Source organism: Hydra viridissima, unplaced genomic scaffold (assembly GCF_058129835.1).
Source record: "Hydra viridissima isolate aposymbiotic clone 2 unplaced genomic scaffold, HvirCarnegie_v1 scaffold_5, whole genome shotgun sequence".
NCBI classification, from domain to species: Eukaryota; Metazoa; Cnidaria; class Hydrozoa; order Anthoathecata; family Hydridae; genus Hydra; species Hydra viridissima.
Window position 1 is genome coordinate 448564 of NW_028324304.1, and position 19952 is coordinate 468515.

At 35.6% G+C, this 19952-nt stretch overlaps 2 protein-coding genes and 3 pseudogenes across 3 annotated transcripts; 4 read left to right on the forward strand and 1 right to left on the reverse strand.

Moving 5' to 3' along the window:
* Nucleotides 1-254: 254 nt before the first annotated feature.
* On the reverse strand, nucleotides 255-697 carry LOC149887549 (histone H2A, orphon). The gene has a single exon (XM_090087653.1). The coding sequence runs from the start codon at nucleotides 642-644 to the stop codon at nucleotides 255-257; it is 390 nt and encodes a 129-aa protein (XP_089943779.1). The 5' UTR covers nucleotides 645-697.
* A 241-nt stretch (nucleotides 698-938) lies between these two features.
* Nucleotides 939-1343, forward strand: LOC149887550 (late histone H2B.L4 pseudogene; annotated as a pseudogene).
* Nucleotides 1344-2934: 1591 nt separating this feature from the next.
* On the forward strand, nucleotides 2935-3345 carry LOC149887551 (histone H3). The gene has a single exon (XM_090087655.1). The coding sequence runs from the start codon at nucleotides 2935-2937 to the stop codon at nucleotides 3343-3345; it is 411 nt and encodes a 136-aa protein (XP_089943781.1).
* Nucleotides 3346-12602: 9257 nt separating this feature from the next.
* LOC149887552 (uncharacterized) lies at nucleotides 12603-13925 on the forward strand (annotated as a pseudogene).
* Nucleotides 13926-14047: 122 nt separating this feature from the next.
* Nucleotides 14048-18325, forward strand: LOC149887553 (uncharacterized; annotated as a pseudogene). Its single transcript, XR_016452545.1, has 5 exons — nucleotides 14048-14477; nucleotides 14698-16855; nucleotides 17203-17396; nucleotides 17665-17725; nucleotides 17965-18325. The product of XR_016452545.1 is annotated as an uncharacterized LOC149887553 (transcript).
* Nucleotides 18326-19952: the final 1627 nt, after the last annotated feature.

Genomic DNA, 19952 nt, shown 5'->3' on the forward strand with positions numbered 1-19952 from the left:
GATGGCGTGTAAACCCCACCATGTATTTTTTTGTAACGGGATGCGTGTGCTCTTTTTATCCCCTAACAGCTTTAAAAAGAGATTTTGAACCCCCCTCCCCTCCCTTCCTTACACACACACACACACACACACACACACACACACACACTTCTTTATATTCTCCTTAGTGTGTTTAAGCTCATGCCGTCATGTTTTTAACAGATGTGTGGCTATGAAAATAGCCTTTATTTTTTATCTTGTGTTCAGAGTACCGTTTATTTGGCTGCTGGTTTTGGAACCTTTTCGTTCTTCTTGGGAAGCAAAACGGCTTGTATGTTTGGCAGCACACCGCCACTGGCTATAGTAACACCTGACAACAACTTGTTCAACTCTTCGTCATTGCGAACAGCTAACTGTAAGTGTCGAGGAATGATTCTAGCTTTCTTATTGTCACGAGCAGCGTTACCGGCCAACTCCAAAATTTCGGCGGAGAGATACTCCAAAACAGCAGCTAAATAGACAGGTGCGCCTGAACCGATGCGATTGGCGTAGTGTCCTTTGCGCAAAAATCGGTGAACACGACCGACTGGAAACTGAAGTCCGGCTCTGAACGATCGAGTCTTTGCCTTGGCTTTAGCTTTTCCTCCTTTTCCACGTCCTGACATTTTAATTTCTTACACTGAGAAACAACGAGAGACAACCTAGAGATATTTGTGCGCGCTTTGAAATCAACTTACAAAATTCCTTTTTCTTATCAAAAACATTTGGTCTCGAACTGCACTTTTTTTAACGAATAGAAAAACTCCGTCAAACAATGCGCAAATTAGTTAATCTTTGAAGAACCAATGAGCTTGCGAGAAACAGAAATGTTCTCGAATTGGAGACCACAACTGCGCTTTATATAGGAAGTGATTCGGTTGCTTGTAATTTCAAATTTCAATTCTCTAAAACTCGTCGACATGTCTGACGCTCCAAAGGCCGGAGGAAAACAAGCGCCCAAGGTGGCCAAAAAGGGGGAAAAACGCGCTGGTAAGAAAGGCGGCAAGATCGCTGGTACTGGAGACAAAAAGCGCAAGAGAAAGAGGCGAGAATCCTACGCCATTTACATTTACAACGTCTTGAAGCAAGTTCACCCTGATGTTGGTGTTTCTTCCAAAGCGATGAGCATCATGAATTCTTTCGTCAACGACATTTTTGAAAGAATCGCTTCAGAAGCTTCACGACTAGCCCTCCAAAACAAGAAATCAACCATCTCTTCGCGTGAAATTCAAACAGCTGTGCGCCTCTTACTTCCCGGTGAGTTGGCCAAACACGCAGTGAGCGAAGGCACCAAGGCTGTTACTAAGTACACCAGCAGTAAATAGATGGAGCGCTATCTAAACGGCTATTTTCATAGCCACACATCTTGTAAAAGCATTGTACGCATTAGAACGCCTTAAATTGTAGTAGAGAGAAAGTACTTAAAATGCAATAGCTAGGCAGCCATTGTTTGCTCGTTTTAAATTGCGACACCGCGTCTAAAGAGCGAGCGCTTTTCTAGACTTGCTTTTTTTGATGTTTAAACGTATAGCTTTTGCATCCACTTTGGATACAAAAAGTTATTACAGTAGGTAAACGCGTGAGAAAATCTTTCAACAACTACTTGAGCGCCACCTTTTTGCTTTTGATCAAAACCTTAGCCCTTATGACCCACCCATCGTTATTATTTGCTGCTACTACCACACTTTTGCTCCTTTTTTCTTTTTTCTTTTTTTTTTTTTTTTTCAAATGTATTGCGCGCATCTTTAGGAAATCAGACTTAAAGCAGCGCTTTAGATAAAAATCACCTTTCTAGCCCGATGATGGTGAGCAAAACACTTTATGTGTCAAGCGTCTACTCTAAACACTCAGTTAAACTATGCCTCGCTAAAAAACATTACTTAGAAATCAATTCAATTGCTTTTCATTTCGATTGAAACAAACTGAAACTGGTAAACTAAACCGTTTTTACACACCCCCTCTGCTTATCGCGGTGCAGCGTTCAAGTTCTAGATTGCCTATTAACGTTTAAAACAGATGTGTGGCTATAAAAATAGCCGTTTTTGATTGCTGAGGTGTTCCCCTTTTAACCACCAAAGCCGTACAATGTGCGACCTTGTCTTTTTAATGCGTAGACAACGTCCATAGCGGTGACTGTCTTTCTCTTGGCATGCTCTGTGTATGTTACAGCGTCGCGAATAACGTTTTCCAAAAAGACTTTTAGAACGCCTCGAGTCTCCTCGTAGATAAGTCCAGAGATACGCTTAACACCACCGCGACGAGCTAGACGACGTATGGCGGGCTTTGTGATTCCTTGGATGTTATCACGTAAAATCTTGCGATGACGCTTTGCGCCTCCTTTTCCAAGTCCTTTTCCTCCTTTACCGCGACCAGACATGATTAAAATTGTTTGAAGTTCAATTACTGTCTTTTTGCGTTTCTTTTTGTTTTTATTATGCGCTGGAAGCGCGACTTTTACCCTACATAGATGGAAACATCTTCGTCAAACAACCAATCGCAACGGTCCTTCGTCAAAAAGCCATCTGAACCAAAAAAACAAAAAAAAAAAAAACCAAAACAAACTGCCTTGTTTTTAACGCGCGTTTTCGCATTTAACGCTTTTATCCGTTCGCAAACAGAGCAGAAAAGTTTCTTTTCGGAATTCCACTACGTCGACCTGTCTTTGAAGTGTTTAAAAAAGCAGAAATTGTAGAGGCGAGACAAACGCGCTCTCTTTTCCCGTAGCCAAAAAACACGCCTACGTGGCCTTAATGCCTTATTTTGCATTTGTACTTGAACCAATCAAAGAGCACTTTCTTAGCACCAATCAGAATGCAGCTTTAAGTCGCGGCAAAGTCTAAAAATGTCAACAAAACGCGTTAAATTGAAAAACTTCAAAAGTTCAACTTAAACTGATAAGTGTAAGCGTAACTTACAATGGCCCGCACAAAACAAACAGCTAGAAAATCTACCGGCGGTAAAGCACCGAGAAAGCAGCTGGCAACAAAAGCAGCAAGAAAGAGTGCCCCGGCTACCGGCGGAGTAAAGAAACCCCACAGATACCGACCCGGTACCGTAGCTTTGAGAGAGATCCGAAGATACCAAAAATCGACAGAGCTCCTAATCAGAAAACTACCCTTCCAGCGATTGGTTCGCGAAATAGCTCAAGATTTCAAGACTGACTTGCGTTTCCAAAGCACCGCCGTCATGGCCTTACAAGAAGCTTCAGAAGCCTACTTAGTGGGTCTCTTCGAAGATACCAACTTGTGCGCCATCCATGCAAAGCGTGTCACTATTATGCCAAAAGACATTCAGTTGGCGAGAAGAATCAGAGGAGAGCGAGCTTAAAAAATGGTGCTTCTAAACAAAACGGCTATTTTCATAGCCACAAATCTGTTAAAAACGTTGTCGGCTTAGTGCCTTAAAACAAAACAAAACAAAAAAAAAAAACAACAAACAAACAAACACAAAGTAAACAAGTTCTACGCCTGGAACTTTGTTTTTAGAAAGATGTGTGGCTATGAAAATAGCCGTTTGACAAAAAGCGGGGTAGGTTAGGTTATTTCTTTTCCACTTTTGCGATGGTTTTCTTGGCTGCAGCTTTCTTCTTAGGTGTCGCTTTCACTTTCTTTACTGCGGGCTTTTTAGCAACCGGTTTCTGGGCGCTCTTTTTTGCGGGAGTCACTTTTTTCTTAGGAGTAGCTTTTTTCACTTTCTCTTTTTGTGCGACTTTTTTCACTGACGCAGCTTTCTTTTTTGGCGTGCTCTTCTTTTCAGCAGGCTTCTTTACTTCTTTGGCTTCTTTTTTGTGCTTCTTGGCGACTGCAGCAGGCTTCTTTAACGGTTTGGGCTTAGCTGCAATTCTAAAAGAACCCGACGCGCCAGTTCCTTTCACTTGTACGAGCTCGCCAGCAACCACCATGCGCTTTAAATTAATCTTGACTTGCGAATCGACGTTTTCACCCACCTTGTTGTTGGCCTTGACGTGCTTGGCGATAGCTTGTCTTGACGACCCTTTGCGTTCTTTAAGCGAATTAATAGCATCGACAATCATCGCCTTGTAGGGAGCATGATCAGCAGGCTTTTTAGGCGCAGACTTCTTTGTGGCCTTTTTCGGAGATGCAGCTTCAGTCATTTTTTTTTTGTCGTGTTTCAGAGAAACGTTGCGTTCGTTTTTATAAAACTTCTAGATGTTTAGATGTTTTTATTTTTCAAGCGGAGTTTTATGCGGACTGTCGAGGAGACTTTTTTTTTTTTTTTTTTGCTCCACCGTCAGACTGCAAAGTGTGTTTTCGTGTTGACAGGCAAACCTCCACAGCTCGCGTCTCTCGCTCTCTTAAAGCTTCATTAGTTTTGAAATCTTCTAAAGAATAGTGACGCTTTGTAAATTGCGGCGTTTCGGTGCCACAGCATGTTAGAAGCGAAAGGTATCGCATCAAAACATCGAAAAAATAGTCTTTAAAAGCAATCGAGTGCGCGCATGGCCAAATAACATCAGCGCTACTTACTCTGGACAAAGCAGCTTAATTTCATCAAGAAACTGAACCATATGGCTTCCCAAAAAAGCTTATGCCAATCTCTTCTAAGCATTTGGTACCATACAAACTCAATAGAGGCGAAGGGCACAAACACGCGCGATTGCTGGAATATTTAATGCGTTAGCAACGCGTACTAACGACGATTTTTAGTTCAGACCAATTCTTTTTCTAAACACAGAGACACAACAAAGAACATTCCATGAAAAAGGAACACTATGTTGTGCTTATTCGTGTTCGTTAACAAAAACGATCGAAGGCTAAAACTGCGATAACGCAGTCAACATATATAAAGTCGCGGACACTAGAAAAAAAGGAAAAACTTAGCAACCTGAAAGTTCTGGACATCGTAAAAAAAAAAAATAAATAAAAAATAAAATTCATTATGGAAGGTAACGGTAAAAAAACGTTTGAGGAGATAAGAGAATGAGTGACGAATGCACAATACGGGGTCCATTCGGTTCTTCGTCTTCATAGTCATCGTTCGAGCGAAGCTTGGTGTTTTCTTTACAATTGTGCAGTCTTGGGAAGGCATGCAACTTTTGTTCAAGTTCATAAAGGCAAAACTGAATTAGAATATGGCGATTTTAAAAGATGCTCTACATTTCCGTTTGCTTTTCAAAGTGCAAATTTCGCTTTTGATTTCATGCGCTCATAACTGGCATTTCAAAAATGACACTTTAACACTCGTGAATCGTGAATTTGGCGGCTTTTGCATGATGCAAAGTTATTAAAATCGCGCGAGGCATCAGTTATAAGGTGTTCACAACCGAAGTTATTGCAGATCAATTCCATCTCTCGTTTTTTCATTTTCAGAAAAGTTCATTTTTCTCCGCTTTATAACATCATAACCATTAGGCTTAGCTGCTTTAGCCTTAGCGAGGTCCTTGACATTAGAAAAGCACCAGTTGGAATTTTATTTTTGCTAAAAATAAAGGCTAACAAATGCAACAGAAATATCTATCTTGCAAGGAACTCGTTCATAATTGAAAAACAAATACAAAGTCAGCTACTTAGTTAGTTAGTTAGTTAGTTAGTTAGTTAGTTAGTTAGTTAGTTAGTTAGTTAGTTAGTTAGTTAGTTAGTTAGTTAGTTAGTTAGTTAGTTAGTTAGTTAGTTAGTTAGTTAGTTAGTTAGTTAGTTAGTTAGTTAGTTAGTTAGTTAGTTAGTTAGTCTCTCAGTGAGTTAGTTGGTTAGTTAGTTAGTTAGTTAGTTAGTTAGTTAGTTAGTTAGTTAGTTAGTTAGTTAGTTAGTTAGTTGGTTAGTTAGTTAGTTAGTTAGTTAGTTAGTTAGTTAGTTAGTTAGTTAGTTAGTTAGTTAGTTAGTTAGTTAGTTAGTTAGTTAGTTAGTCTCTCAGTGAGTTAGTTGGTTAGTTAGTTAGTTAGTTAGTTAGTTAGTTAGTTAGTTAGTTAGTTAGTTAGTTAGTTAGTTAGTTAGTTAGTTAGTTAGTTAGTTAGTTAGTTAGTTAGTTAGTTAGTTAGTTAGTTAGTTAGTTAGTTAGTTAGTTAGTTAGTTAGTTAGTTAGTTAGTTAGTTAGTTAGTTAGTTAGTTAGTTAGTTAGTTAGTCTCTCAGTGAGTTAGTTGGTTAGTTAGTTAGTTAGTTAGTTAGTTAGTTAGTTAGTTAGTTAGTTAGTTAGTTAGTTAGTTAGTTAGTTAGTTAGTTAGTTAGTTAGTTAGTTAGTTAGTTAGTTAGTTAGTTAGTTAGTTAGTTAGTTAGTTAGTTAGTTAGTTAGTTAGTTAGTTAGTTAGTTAGTTAGTCAGTTAGTTAGTTAGTTAGTTAGTTAGTTAGTTAGTTAGTTAGTTAGTCTCTCAGTGAGTTAGTTGGTTAGTTAGTTAGTTAGTTAGTTAGTTAGTTAGTTAGTTAGTTAGTTAGTTAGTTAGTTAGTTAGTCTCTCAGTGAGTTAGTTGGTTAGTTAGTTAGTTAGTTAGTTAGTTAGTTAGTTAGTTAGTTAGTTAGTTAGTTAGTTAGTCTCTCAGTGAGTTAGTTGGTTAGTTAGTTAGTTAGTTAGTTAGTTAGTTAGTTAGTTAGTTAGTTAGTTAGTCAGTTAGTTAGTTAGTTAGTTAGTTAGTTAGTTAGTTAGTTAGTTAGTTAGTTAGTTAGTTAGTTAGTTAGTCTCTCAGTGAGTTAGTTGGTTAGTTAGTTAGTTAGTTAGTTAGTTAGTTAGTTAGTTAGTTAGTTAGTTAGTTAGTTAGTTAGTCTCTCAGTGAGTTAGTTGGTTAGTTAGTTAGTTAGTTAGTTAGTTAGTTAGTTAGTTAGTTAGTTAGTTAGTTAGTTAGTTAGTCTCTCAGTGAGTTAGTTGGTTAGTTAGTTAGTTAGTTAGTTAGTTAGTTAGTTAGTTAGTTAGTTAGTTAGTTAGTTAGTTAGTCTCTCAGTGAGTTAGTTGGTTAGTTAGTTAGTTAGTTAGTTAGTTAGTTAGTTAGTTAGTTAGTTAGTTAGTTAGTTAGTTAGTTAGTTAGTTAGTTAGTTAGTTAGTTGGTTAGTTAGTTAGTTAGTTAGTCAATCAGTTAGTTAGTTAGTTAGTTAGTTAGTCAGTCAGTTAGTTAGTTAGTCAGTCAGTCAGTTAGTTGGTTAGTCAGTCAGTTAGTTAGTCATTCAGTTAGTTAGTTTGTATCTTAGTTAGTTTGTTAGGTACTAAGTTAGGCAGATACGTGAAAAATGACGATAGATGACGATAAATGAGGACAATAATTAAAATGTAGCTACTTTGTAAAATCTTATTACTTTAACTAAAGTTTTAGTACTTTGTTAAAATAGCATGAGAACTAACGCTACCCCACAAGCTTTTTAAAGTTCTTTTTTAAGGTTTCAGCAACCCATCCGACGTTGCGAGAAACACCTGATAGTTACTGTGAAAAAAGGTATTGGCCAACAACTCGACTGTCGCGTTTTATTCTTTCCGGGGTTTTAGGGACGGGTCATTTAGAAAACAAAATGTAAAAGAACTAGAGCGTCGTAACTTTGTTATATGTTGAGTTTTGTGCCCGTCGCAAGTTTGACGTGTTTTAATTGAAGGAATGTTTAGTTCTAGCTTTACGTTTTTTTCCTTTAATGTAAAATAAAGGGTTGTCTGCGCATGCTGTGATTTTTGTTTCGACTTTGTCAAGTGTTATGACTTTGATCATTTGCTTTATTTCGAAGTGTCTCAAGAGTGTGTCAGCTTGGAGTATGTATGAGTTTTCGACAGCGGACGTCTTTGTCTTTACCCCTCTTGTTTGTTAGACATGACGTGCAATGACCCGTTCACTTCTTTTCGTTGACGTTTTTTTTCGCATTTCAAAAAACTACTGACCAAGAGAACGTGCGCAGAAGAAAAATGACAAGGTAAAACCAACAACAAAAAACCATGCAATTAAGGATTACACACAGACAAACACGCAAGTGTAAAAAACGGAAATTTTTTTTTTTTTTTTTTTTTTTCGTGCTGCCGCTTTTTTGTTTGTTTTTTTTTGTTTTGTTTTGTTTTTGTTGCTGCTGCTGATGCTAATGCCGTCACTGCTGCTTAACCTCGCTCTTTGTTTTTTTCTCCGCTAAATATACTTTTTTGCTGAAATCCTAAGGGAGCTAAATTCTTACGGAGGCGCTTAAATCTTCTTTGTTATTTTCCTACAGCCTATAGATGGTCGCCAATCTGGGCACGTGCGTGTTCACTTTTTATTCAAGTTACGTTGGATCCTTTCAAAACTTGGAATCTTGAACATGCACGTGACCTGTGAGGTAACCGAACTGTTTTTTCTCCCTCAGGTTATAACTTAAAACGTTTCAAAGATGGCGTGTAAACCCCACCATGTATTTTTTTGTAACGGGATGCGTGTGCTCTTTTTATCCCCTAACAGCTTTAAAAAGAGATTTTGAACCCCCCTCCCCTCCCTTCCTTACACACACACACACACACACACACACACACACACACACACTTCTTTATATTCTCCTTAGTGTGTTTAAGCTCATGCCGTCATGTTTTTAACAGATGTGTGGCTATGAAAATAGCCTTTATTTTTTATCTTGTGTTCAGAGTACCGTTTATTTGGCTGCTGGTTTTGGAACCTTTTCGTTCTTCTTGGGAAGCAAAACGGCTTGTATGTTTGGCAGCACACCGCCACTGGCTATAGTAACACCTGACAACAACTTGTTCAACTCTTCGTCATTGCGAACAGCTAACTGTAAGTGTCGAGGAATGATTCTAGCTTTCTTATTGTCACGAGCAGCGTTACCGGCCAACTCCAAAATTTCGGCGGAGAGATACTCCAAAACAGCAGCTAAATAGACAGGTGCGCCTGAACCGATGCGATTGGCGTTGTGTTGTAGTTTTAGCCTTTGCGAGTTCCTAGACATTAGAATATCTGCAGATGGAATTACTTGTTTCCTGTATTTTTCTTTCTTTGTTGTTTTTGTTTCTGCGTTTGCTTGCTAAAGTGTTTGAAGTAAACGTTTCATTCGAAGTTCTTTTTCTTTAGCTTTTTGATTGTCGTTGTCTTCTGAACTGTAAACTGTCATGCTTTCTATTGTGCAGTACGAATGTTGCAAATTTTTTGTGTATTTTCTTTTCTTCTATTGATACTGATGTGTTCCGATAGGTTTATGAATCTCTGTTACATCGATTTATTTTTGAATTTATTTTGATCTTCTCAATGTTCAAGTCCTGAAAGTTTTCTTTTTCGTCGGCCAATCAAATGCCTGGAGTCAGGACACGTGAATGTACCAATTTCTTTCTATGTACGCTGGATCCGCTCAAACTCTGGAATTTTTGACATTCACATGTGCTGAACCCCGGCTTTCTATTGGACGGTCTGCATATCTCTGATTCCCCCCTCGTACGTCACGTTTCTCCAATGTTTGTGCGTAAACAAACTCGAGGAAGGGTAAAATGGCGACACTTTCGGTATGGTAATCCCGTTTTGCTGAATTTGTTTTGTTTTGTTTTGTTTTGTTTTCAGCCCTTGTTGGCACTAAACAAAACCGAAAAAAATTCTTCAGTTCGTTCTAAACTAAAGGTTTATTGGTTTCTGCACAACAGCAGAAGCCCCTCCAAAGCAGTAGCTCCTCTGTCCGAAAGAAGACTCTTTTTTGCAATCGATCCTGTCCGAATTCAGCACTGAAAAAGGAACTGTTGTTCCCTTTATTAACATTATTAACGACATATGTGTCGCTAATTCTCTTGTTGTTATTATTGTTATACTTTCAAAAACAGTTTTTACTGTTACTTTTATACTTTTTAACTGTTATTATAAACACTGCTATTACTGCTGTTATCAATGTTAGTAATAATCCACTTTTTTTCTTTTTTTTTTTCATCAACACTTTGTTCCTCTCTGAGTCAGTATTGCTGTTGCTGTTGCTGTTTTTGTTGATGTTGATGTTGTTATTATAGCATGCCTTGGTGCAAACATTCATCCACAAGCATCAAAAGACACTTAACTAAAAAAAAACCGTCTTGGACTTTGGATGAAGTTTTCATCTTTTGTTCTGCAGTGGTAAGGAAGTTTCAGCATGCTCTTCTTGAATGCAAAATTGACTGTTCACAACCTCACCCATGTTTGCAATGCTGCAAATGTTATGATCAACTTTACTTGAAAGCGACTGATGGCTATGAATCCAAATTGTTCTGATAGGAGATTGCTGAGGCAAAACAATTTGCCAAAGAGAAAGTCTATGTGCCTCAATTTGTTCAATCTGTCTTCTTTGGTGTTAAACCCAGTAGCTGAACAAGCATCCACATCAGGGTCAACCTCTGCTCCTTTGCATTCCTTCTCTTTTTTTTTTCTCTAGTTCTTTCCTCTGATTCTCTTTTAAAGTTGGCCTTCTGTTGTCCAACAGAAGTGTTACCAGTTACTGGTTTGTCGAAGGCTCCTTCTGTAATAAAATGCGCCTCTATAGGAAACATAGAACTGAAAACTGAATCCATTGTAGAGTCTGAAAAATTCCTTAAAGCACTTGGTTTCCAACTCCTCAGTTTTAACTGAAAGAAAGAGATGCATGTTTCAGCTGGACAAGCAAAGAGCTACAATAATGCAACTGTTAAAATATTGATTTGTTGTAGCAGGACATTGACACTGCACCCAAATGTGCTTACCGATTCCAATGTTTTAAAGAATACACACTTTTCCTTGCACTATAAATACATTCAGCTCAATTCCAAGCTAAGAGAATTTGACCAGACAAAAGTGGTGTCTTATCACATGTTGAATAACCCCCTCATCACCCTTTGTCTTCTGTTTTGTTTTAGTGAAGCAAGAAGTATTTATTTTGAACTTTCTCATGAGGCCATCTGATATTTGTGCTGCAAAGTTGAGGAGTTGCAAAAAGTATTTCCTCAACCTTATGAAAGGAAGATTCAGGCTCTGATTCTGACTCTGAAGAATGTGCTTATACTTTCAACTGTAATACTGTGGTTCCTTTTTCTCCAGGTTTAGAAAACAATGCTCCTTTAGAAGACAGCAATCAAAATGCCATAGATTTCTGGTGCAAGCCTACCTCAACTCCTGTTTTGCCTGTTCTTTCTGAACAAACAATCGCTGGTCATGTTCTTGAGTTATTCCCTGCTCTTGCTGAACTAGTTCCTACTGAACAAGCTGTTTGCATTCATGTAGAACGGATTGTAGCTGTTCCTGTTGACACGGCTTCTTCTCTTCCTACATTAACAGTTTTTCCTGATGAACCAGATTTTATTGAACATGATGCACAACTTTCTCCAGTTACCCTTAATGAGTAAGTTGTTGCCAAACCTGTTTCTGCTGATCCTTCTGAGCTAGTTGCTTTCAGTCCTTCAAAAGAGGTCTTTTCTGTTCCTCTGGAAACGGTGTCTAATGTTGCTTCGCAGCAAGATAATCTTTTGCCTGTCATACGTGTTTTCCATGCTCCTCCTGAACCTGCTCTCCTTGAAAGTCATCACCAAGTGGTTGCCAAACCTGTTCCTGTTGCTGCTTCTCTGCAAGTTGTTTGCAATCCTTCAAAAGAGGTCTTTTCTGTTCCTCTATCTTGTTGCTCATCACCAAACAATAGCCAAACCCAGTTTGTTTCTTTCATCTGATCCAGTTTCAGCTGTTGCAGTCCAACAAGTTGGTACTGTTCTTGCAAAATAACTCTCACCTTCTGCTGTTCAATCTGTTGATAATCTAGTTAGCCAAAGTCCTGTTTGTACATCCAGAGGTAAATTCTTTTTGATTGTTATGCAAATCTTAACACAAAAAATGTAAATGTAAAATCAAAAAATGTAAAATCAAAAAATGTAAATGCCCGAGTCAACTCTTTGACATAGTGTTATTGTTAAAGCTATTAAAAACACAGAGGTGGCATGCAATTGTTGTAGGACTACTTAAATTTGATTTGTTAAATGTTTATACAAGTGAATGATACTAACACTGATTATGTTTTAGAAGTAAAAGATCCAAGGAGAAAAGAAATCAAGTTGGAAAAGCCATCTTTCACTCAAGCACATATCGGTAATGTAAAACCTAATTTATAGAAAGATAGAAAAAAATATCTATGCCTATAGATTATGCCTATAATATGTGTGTGTGTGTGTGTGTGTGTTTGTGTTGTGTGTGTGTGTGTGTGTGTGTGTGTGTGTGTGTGTGTGTGTGTGTGTGTGTGTGTGTATATATATTATGGCTATAAATTTTAAATTCTAACTAGTTAACAAAATTCTAAACATATATTTAAACATAAATCTCTTCTTGCACAAGTTCAGATAATCAACTGTCAATAAAAGCTAGCCATCATTGCTAAGTGCAATTTTAGAATGTTGCATCTAGCTTCAATATTAGAAATAATACATTGTTTCTAACTTCATTATTAGAAATAATGCACTGTTTGTTATCATCTTGAACACTTAGAAACTGTTTAATAGGGTGTCTCAAAATAATTTTTTTTTCAAAAATCAAAATGTGGAAACATTCAATCGTTATTATTATGTTCTAGTAGCTTATAGTGAAAATTTCAGCCTCCCGAATCAACTCTGAGGTAAAGAAGGTGGTTTAAGACAATTTCTATATAATAGGTAAGTTAGTCTTCAGCTAAGTATGGATGAACTCCTAAACAGTTGGATCCTGATCATGACAAGATATGGTATTGGTGTTTGACCAGGAACCTGCTTATTGACATCTCTTTATAAAGCTTGTGGTATTAACATTGAGGAGTTGAAGATCTCAAGACCAACTCTGACTAGGAAAGCACACACTGTAGTAGAGTCAGAAGCCCAGATCATCTGAGAGCAGAACATGGACAAAGTAAGAGGCTTAAAGCTAGTGATTCACTTTAAAATTGTAAGGCAGTACACCAGTGAAAAAGCAATTTCCACAAGTCATGAAAGGGTAGCTATAAGCGTTTCTTCTCCTGAAGCTGACCCTTTAGATTTTTTGCTTGGTATTTTGAAAGTTAAAAGCTCCAAGGGAAGCGACTGGGCTGTAGCCATTCAAAGTATCCTGAAATACTATGAGCTATCAGATCAAATCATTGGGGTGTGTGCTATAAGAAATGTTATTGTTCATGCTTTGGGGAGGCCTGTTCTTTGGCTAATGTGTGGACATCACATATATGAGAGACATGTGTCTCATGTCATGGAACTTGTTTTTGGTACAACAAAAAGTCCAAGTAAACACCTCTATGTTTTACTTCAGAAGCTATGGCCGCATTTAGACCAGATACTCTTTTGCACCTACTTGCAGTGGAAACTAAAGATTTTTGCACCAATTCACTTCAGAGAGACACTTTCCAAAGAGGAGACTACAAGTATCTTTGCCAGCTACTGGCTTACTTCCTGGGTGTAGATATACCTAAATTTCTTCTTTAAGCAGCCGGGAGCTCACCATGAGGCCAGGTTTATGAGTGACTGTCTTTACCTTCTTGTTCTGCAGGTGACACAGAACTATCATCCGAATGATTCAAAAACAGTAGAGCCTGCTGCTCTCAAGAACATAAACACTGCTACAAATTATATTGTGTTTTTCCATGGTCTATTCTTTCTGAAGAGTCCAATGGCAACTCAAGCTCCTTCAAATGACCTGAGAGCTTTTAAGATAGCTTGCTAGCTCCAAATGCCAGATAATTACAAAGCCTATGCAGAGATTGGGAAAGTTCTCAACAAAAGCCCTCTACGGCACACTTGGTATCTAGCTCCCCAGCTTGTAGTTTTGTCTCTTGCTGACAGGGATCTAGATGCCGAAGTTAAGAACAACATCCTTAACAAATTGTTGTATTTTGCCATTCCAGAAAAAGAACATATGGTGCTTGAGAAACCTGGAATCCAGCCAGTTGTTGCTCCAATGTCATCTCTTGATGATTTTGTCACTGAGCAAATTTATCACTGTGCACTCCTGAGACCGCCAGGGTATATTTTGATTCACTCTAAATTTTTTTGTTTATTTACTATTAATGGGTTAAATAAAGTATTTTAAAAGCTCCAACTAACTTTTAAACATAGAAATTTTAGATTTATTTAGTTAAAATGTCTAAAATAAATTGTGTCATTTTATGATTGCATCATCTATTCTATTTGGTACAAAATGTTGCAATACCGATGAAAATAATTGTTACTACGGTTAAAAACGATCATGTAAAACTTATATTTTTTGTCAAAATGGCCGACAAAAAATGTCTAATTTGTGCATGTTGCTTTATTTCCTTTGGAAAAGGATCACATAAACTTATGAAAGTAACTCCCGGATTACAACTTCACATTCAAAATTTGATTTGGAGAGAATATGATGTAGAAAAAGAGTGTTGTCCAAAAAACATTTGTAATTCTTGCAAAACAAATTTATATGCATTGAACAGGGGTGAAACATCAAAATTAAATGATTGGATTGAGAAAATATCTCAAATAAACTGACAAAAACTCAGGAGATCATCTGATATTAGTGAAATATCTGAACAGATCACAAGAAATAATCAAGATATCATTGATAAATTTGTTAAAAAGATGTGTCCTTCTTGCTTTTCTACAATAGGTATGATTTCCTTAAACAAAGTTAAAATATTGTATAACTTATATATTTTAGTTAATAAACTATTTCTTCAATTGTTAAAAAAATTTTTTTTTAGTTTAGCATAGTCTATGCTAGTCAATGCATAGTCTATGATAGACTTGTTAAATATTAGTGCATTATTTTTATATGTTTTACAAATGTAATAATATCAGAGTTTTTCCTACTTTAAGTTTCTATTTAGGCAAAGAAATTTCTCACTTTTGCTGTAAAAGTGAAGCTGTAAAAAACCTAATTATGTTGGCTGAAGGTCTTGGAAATGTATCCAGTGAGCAAGTTGCTTCTGGGATTCTCAAAACAAAAATGAAAAGAGACAATATTAAATCTGGAGACAAGTTTCCTTTAAAAACCTTTGGAAACAATCTTCGTGTTGTTGTTGGCACACCTGATAATAAATGCAGCAGAGCATCCGTTAAAAAGTTATCTCTAGAAAGTATAACGGAAATCTCTAATACTCTAAACCTGAGTAAAAGAAAGACTAGCCTACTTTGTAAACATATGCGACAAAATTTAGGGAAGAAAATGTTAGAACCTAATATATCAACTCAGATAGAGGAGCTGCATAATGTATTTTCAGATTTTTATGATGTCAAAACTGAATCATTCATTTCAGAGGATGAAGAGATAAGTCGGAGTTTGGTATTTGTAAAAGATACTTCTGATTTAATTCTTCATATGATTAATGAAAGAAGTTTGAATCCTTATAGCACTATTGCTAGGATTTCCATTGATGGTGGACAGGGTTTTCTTAAATGCGTTATAAATGTTTTTGACCCACTATGTAAACATACAACTTCAGAAAGTCTTGATGATTGTGGTGTAAAAAGATTATTGGTAACTCTTTATTTGGTTTAAGCAGTCACAGCGGCAAGTATGCATGTCTCTGGTGTGAAGGGGAAAGTACTCTTGAGAGCGGAAAAAAAAGAACCTTGGGTTCAATTGATATCAACTTCAACAAGTTCATTGAAGATGGACGCAAAAAGAATCACATGACGGAATTTAAAATTTCTCCTAGAGTTGTGTATCTTGATGAACCTCTAGAAACTTTAGTAGAGCATCTCATTCCTCCACCAGAGATACACATTTTTATTGGTATTACTTCTATGTTTGTAAAAATATTATTTACATTGTGGCCTGATTTTGATTTGTGGCATAAGTCGAATTATATAATCTTTAGAGGTTACCACGGAACTGGTTTGGATGGTAATAATTCACAGAGACTTTTAGATAAATTAGATAATTTAGAAGTTAACCTTCTAAGTGCAGCCTCTATATTACCAAATATGATATTTCTCCAACCTGTAGTTAGCTGTCTTAGAAAGTTTTCAATTACTAAAACAAAAGGTTTTAGCATGTTTATTGGAGAATCTATTGCTGAATCAGTTTTAGATTTTAAAAAAGCTTTCGAAAATCTGCAGCTTCATCCTCTGGAAAAGTTTAACTACCAATTAAATATTAGCTGGAAAGTTCATATTCTAGTATGTCACCTTGTTCCTTTTCTTCAGCATAGTCAGTTTGGGCTTGGTGTATATGGCGAGCAGGCAGGAGAAAGTGCTCACCACTATCACTATTAAGTGTGGAAGCGATACAAGTGTCTTTTGGAACACAACGATTATGCAAAACAGCTTAAGAAAAGTGTGATTGAGCTTGGTATAAACAGTTTCAAGTAGTCCTTTTCTCTCATTTTTTAAGATTTTTAATTATTGTGAACTTTGAAATGATTGAATTATTTTATAAGGAATTTCAATATTTCATGTTACACTGCTACATTTATTGCGTTGATGTTATATTGTTAATCTAGAATTTATCTTAATTTTATCATAAAAGATCTCATTTTTTCATTTTAAAGTTGTATTTTTTGTAACAAAAATAGTTGAAGAAGTGTAATACCCCTATAAGTTTTGAAAAAAATCCCCGCCCTTCTCATATTACCCCCTCCCCCTCCATATGTTATTTTAGGTAAAAACTATTTTTGCAAAAAAAAATATGTTTAAAAGTTAGTTCAGATTTTAAAAATTATTTTAAAATATTTACCTAAACCCAATATTAATAGTTAGACAAAAAAAAATTGGAGTAAACCAAAATTTACCCTGGCAGTCTCAGGAGAGCACAGTGTTATCTTCTCTTTTTTCTCCTGGAAATCACTAAGGAAGAGCTTTTGCTGCGGAGGGAGAAAGGTATAGCTGCTTGCAAAAGTGAGAGCCCCTAAGTCATTTGTCAGGTTCTCTGCTTGTGCAAACCAGCTTGCAGTGGTAAATGATAGGGCAGAACGTCACATGAAGTTGATCCAAGACTTTATTGGAAGGACACATACCGAGGATAGACTTCAGGATACTCTTCAGGTAATTACTAAAGATTATTATACAGACCTGCAGCGTTTTAATTGTTAGGTGGAGAGGGTCGTTTTTGAAAAATTAGGCAATTTAGAACAGCAAACACATATCATGCTCATTTTTAATAGCAAAAAAAGGAAGTCAATTGCACCTAACAATTTACACCTAACAACCACTTACCCCACCCAATGTACGCACATGCTCAATAATGTTTGCAAAACTTTATAAAGTATTTCTATATCATTTTCTTTAACAAACTAAACTATTAATTTCAAATAATAGGAATTTTATTGCTTGGAATATTTAACTATTTTACAAAATAACTTGCCTTTTTAATTTTATTTTTTATGTTCTAGATTGTCCACAGACAGCAAGTATCCAAGAACGTTACAAATAAGTACCTGCAGAACATCTAACAAGTATTATGACTGTCATCACGTTTTTGTTCTTTTCAACTCAATTTAGAACTATTACATGAAATAAAATGGTCACACAAAATCTGCATCTTCCTTATTCTATTAGACATAATTTAAATCGAAACCAGTGTTTAGTGAGTGTTTTAAATTTAAAACTATTTATATTCGTAACTTTAAAATGTAATGCAGTAAAAATTCTATTATATAAAAATTGTCTAAAACCACCTTCTTTACCTTAGAGTTGATTTGGGAGGCTGAAATTTTCACTATAAGCTACTAATACATAATAATAACGATTGAATTTTTCCACATTTTGGTTTTCGAAAAAAAAAATTTTTTTTCAGACAACCTACTGTTGATAGTGTTTATGAACTAGAGAAATGTGATTGTATTTTATTTCAGGATCAACTCAGCCAAGAATAAAGGAAAAAAAAAAAAGCAGAAGTTAGTCAAGGGCAATTAGGTAATCATCCTTTATATTTAGCACAAAAATCAACTTGAACTCACGTTAAAAAGAATAAAGAATCTAATTAAAAATAAATAAAAACTACCTCAACAACTTTTAAAAATCAGTTATAGCAATCAGTGCAAACAGTAAAAAAAAAAAAAAAAAAAAAAAAGTTAAATTTGGTCATGCTTCAGAATCAAATGAAGATTCTATTTAATCTCTTTGTTTTATGACTAGAGTTTGTAAAATTTTAGATGAAATAGTTGAAATGCTGAATGCTTCCCCTGACCACAACGAATGGTTCAACACCAGAAGTTTCCCTCGCTCTGCAGCTTTAGCATTGGCACACATCTTGGTGGACGTATTTAACAGATATTTGCAAATCATAGCAGTGACAAGCTATACATCTCTTGCAATAGTACCCCTGCCTTAGCAATGTTAAAAAGAAAATTAAAAACATCAAGCTAAAAATTAAAAAAAGATGGTAGTTTAGAGAAGTTTATTGCCTTTGGCAATATATGGAGACATTTTATGTAGTTGAAATTTTATTTTGTCTATGCTTTTGCAATTGTTTTAGCTTGTTTGGCTAAATATATAAACGAGGTATTTTGTTTATTCTTGCAATTCCTATTTAAAGACTGCTCTAACTTTTTATCTTTACAAAAAGTAGTCGTTTTGTTATTCTGTTAAAACGTTTTAGAGTTGCTCTTAGAATTACTTCTGATGTTTTAAGAGTTTGTTAAAAAGAAAAATGATAACTCCTGTGATGTTAAGGTACATTAGTAATATTTTAAAAGAGGGAACTGCTGCAACTGTTCTTCAGAAATAGAAATCAAAAAGTTCCTTAACTAAAAAGATCTAGCCATCCATTTCTTCTTCAGCAAAATAGTGAGGTTTTTTATGTACTTTTGCTCTCTAATTTATCTATATTTACGCAAAGGGTTTTATTTATTTCAATGTAAACATTTGTAAAAGGATACTTAGATTGTTACAGGAGCTGCCTAAAGAGCACTGATGACCTTTTCTTAAAAAAAAAACAAAAAAAAAAACTGAAACTAATAGATAATATCACCTAAAAAGAACCCAGCGCTGTTTCACTAAAATAAAAGACGAAAGAACTTAAAAAGCTCTTTCCAGACAACAGTTTTTATGTTTGGAAATGCAAGTTTTTGTTATGCGGCCTTACCATACGTTTTACCTAGATTTTATTTTATGTTTCTCTTCTATTTTATCTTATCTTTTTGAGGTTTGTGTTTTTTTATGTCAATTTATACGTAAAAAAAGATATTCTGTGAAACTATTTTGACAAGCGCTTATTGTAAAGATAAAATGTTACAAGCACAATGTTCTTGTACCCTTTTAAAATTACAAAAAGGATTTTCTTCTGTTCAAACATTTACTACAATTTAAAGTATTAAATAATATTTCAGAGTTAGTTACAGAAACTACCTAATTCACCTGTTACATAAAGTTAAACAAAATAAATATAAAAAAAAGAAAAACAGCTAAAACATTTATCTAAAAAAAAAAAAAAAAAAGTTAAAAAATAATAAAAAAGAAGAACTTGTCTAAGGAGTTCTTATTTTTATTTTTCAGTTCCAAGAAAGATGGTTTTAGATTCCTTGTAAACATCAGAGTCTTGGTAAGGAAAGTATTATGTGATCAATGAACTGGTCATTTTATAAAATATCCATCCTATTGCACCCATAACGCTACCGAACTGCACATCGGTATCGGAGTGTTCCGATATCAACTTCGAAAAATCTTTGATATGGTATCGTATATAAAAAACTTGGCTTTTCGGTGAGGCTGTTTGATTAAGTACCGTTGATAGTAGTATCGCACATACGAGACTTCCAAAACTCTGATGCTGAATCCCTTGAATGAAAAGATTAACATACCGACTACCATGGTTTACATCGTCGTTGCGGAATAAAAGTTTAAAACGTTTTACATCCTTTATATATATATACCATTCCACTATCAAAACAAAAAAATTTTTTTCATTTAAAATTGACCTTAAATAAAAATAAGGCTGGCGAAAAGAATTGCTGTGTTTTTCTAACACGTGTAAGTGTCAATATTAAAATTTGAAAAAGAAATCGCACGCAAAAAAAAGAACACGCCGAGTGAAATAAAATCAGATTACTATCACTTTAAGCAATATTGAGGACTTATCCACATCCGTACTGACAAAATCTTTCGAAACCCAAGACCCTTTAAAACAGCCTTGTAATAGGAT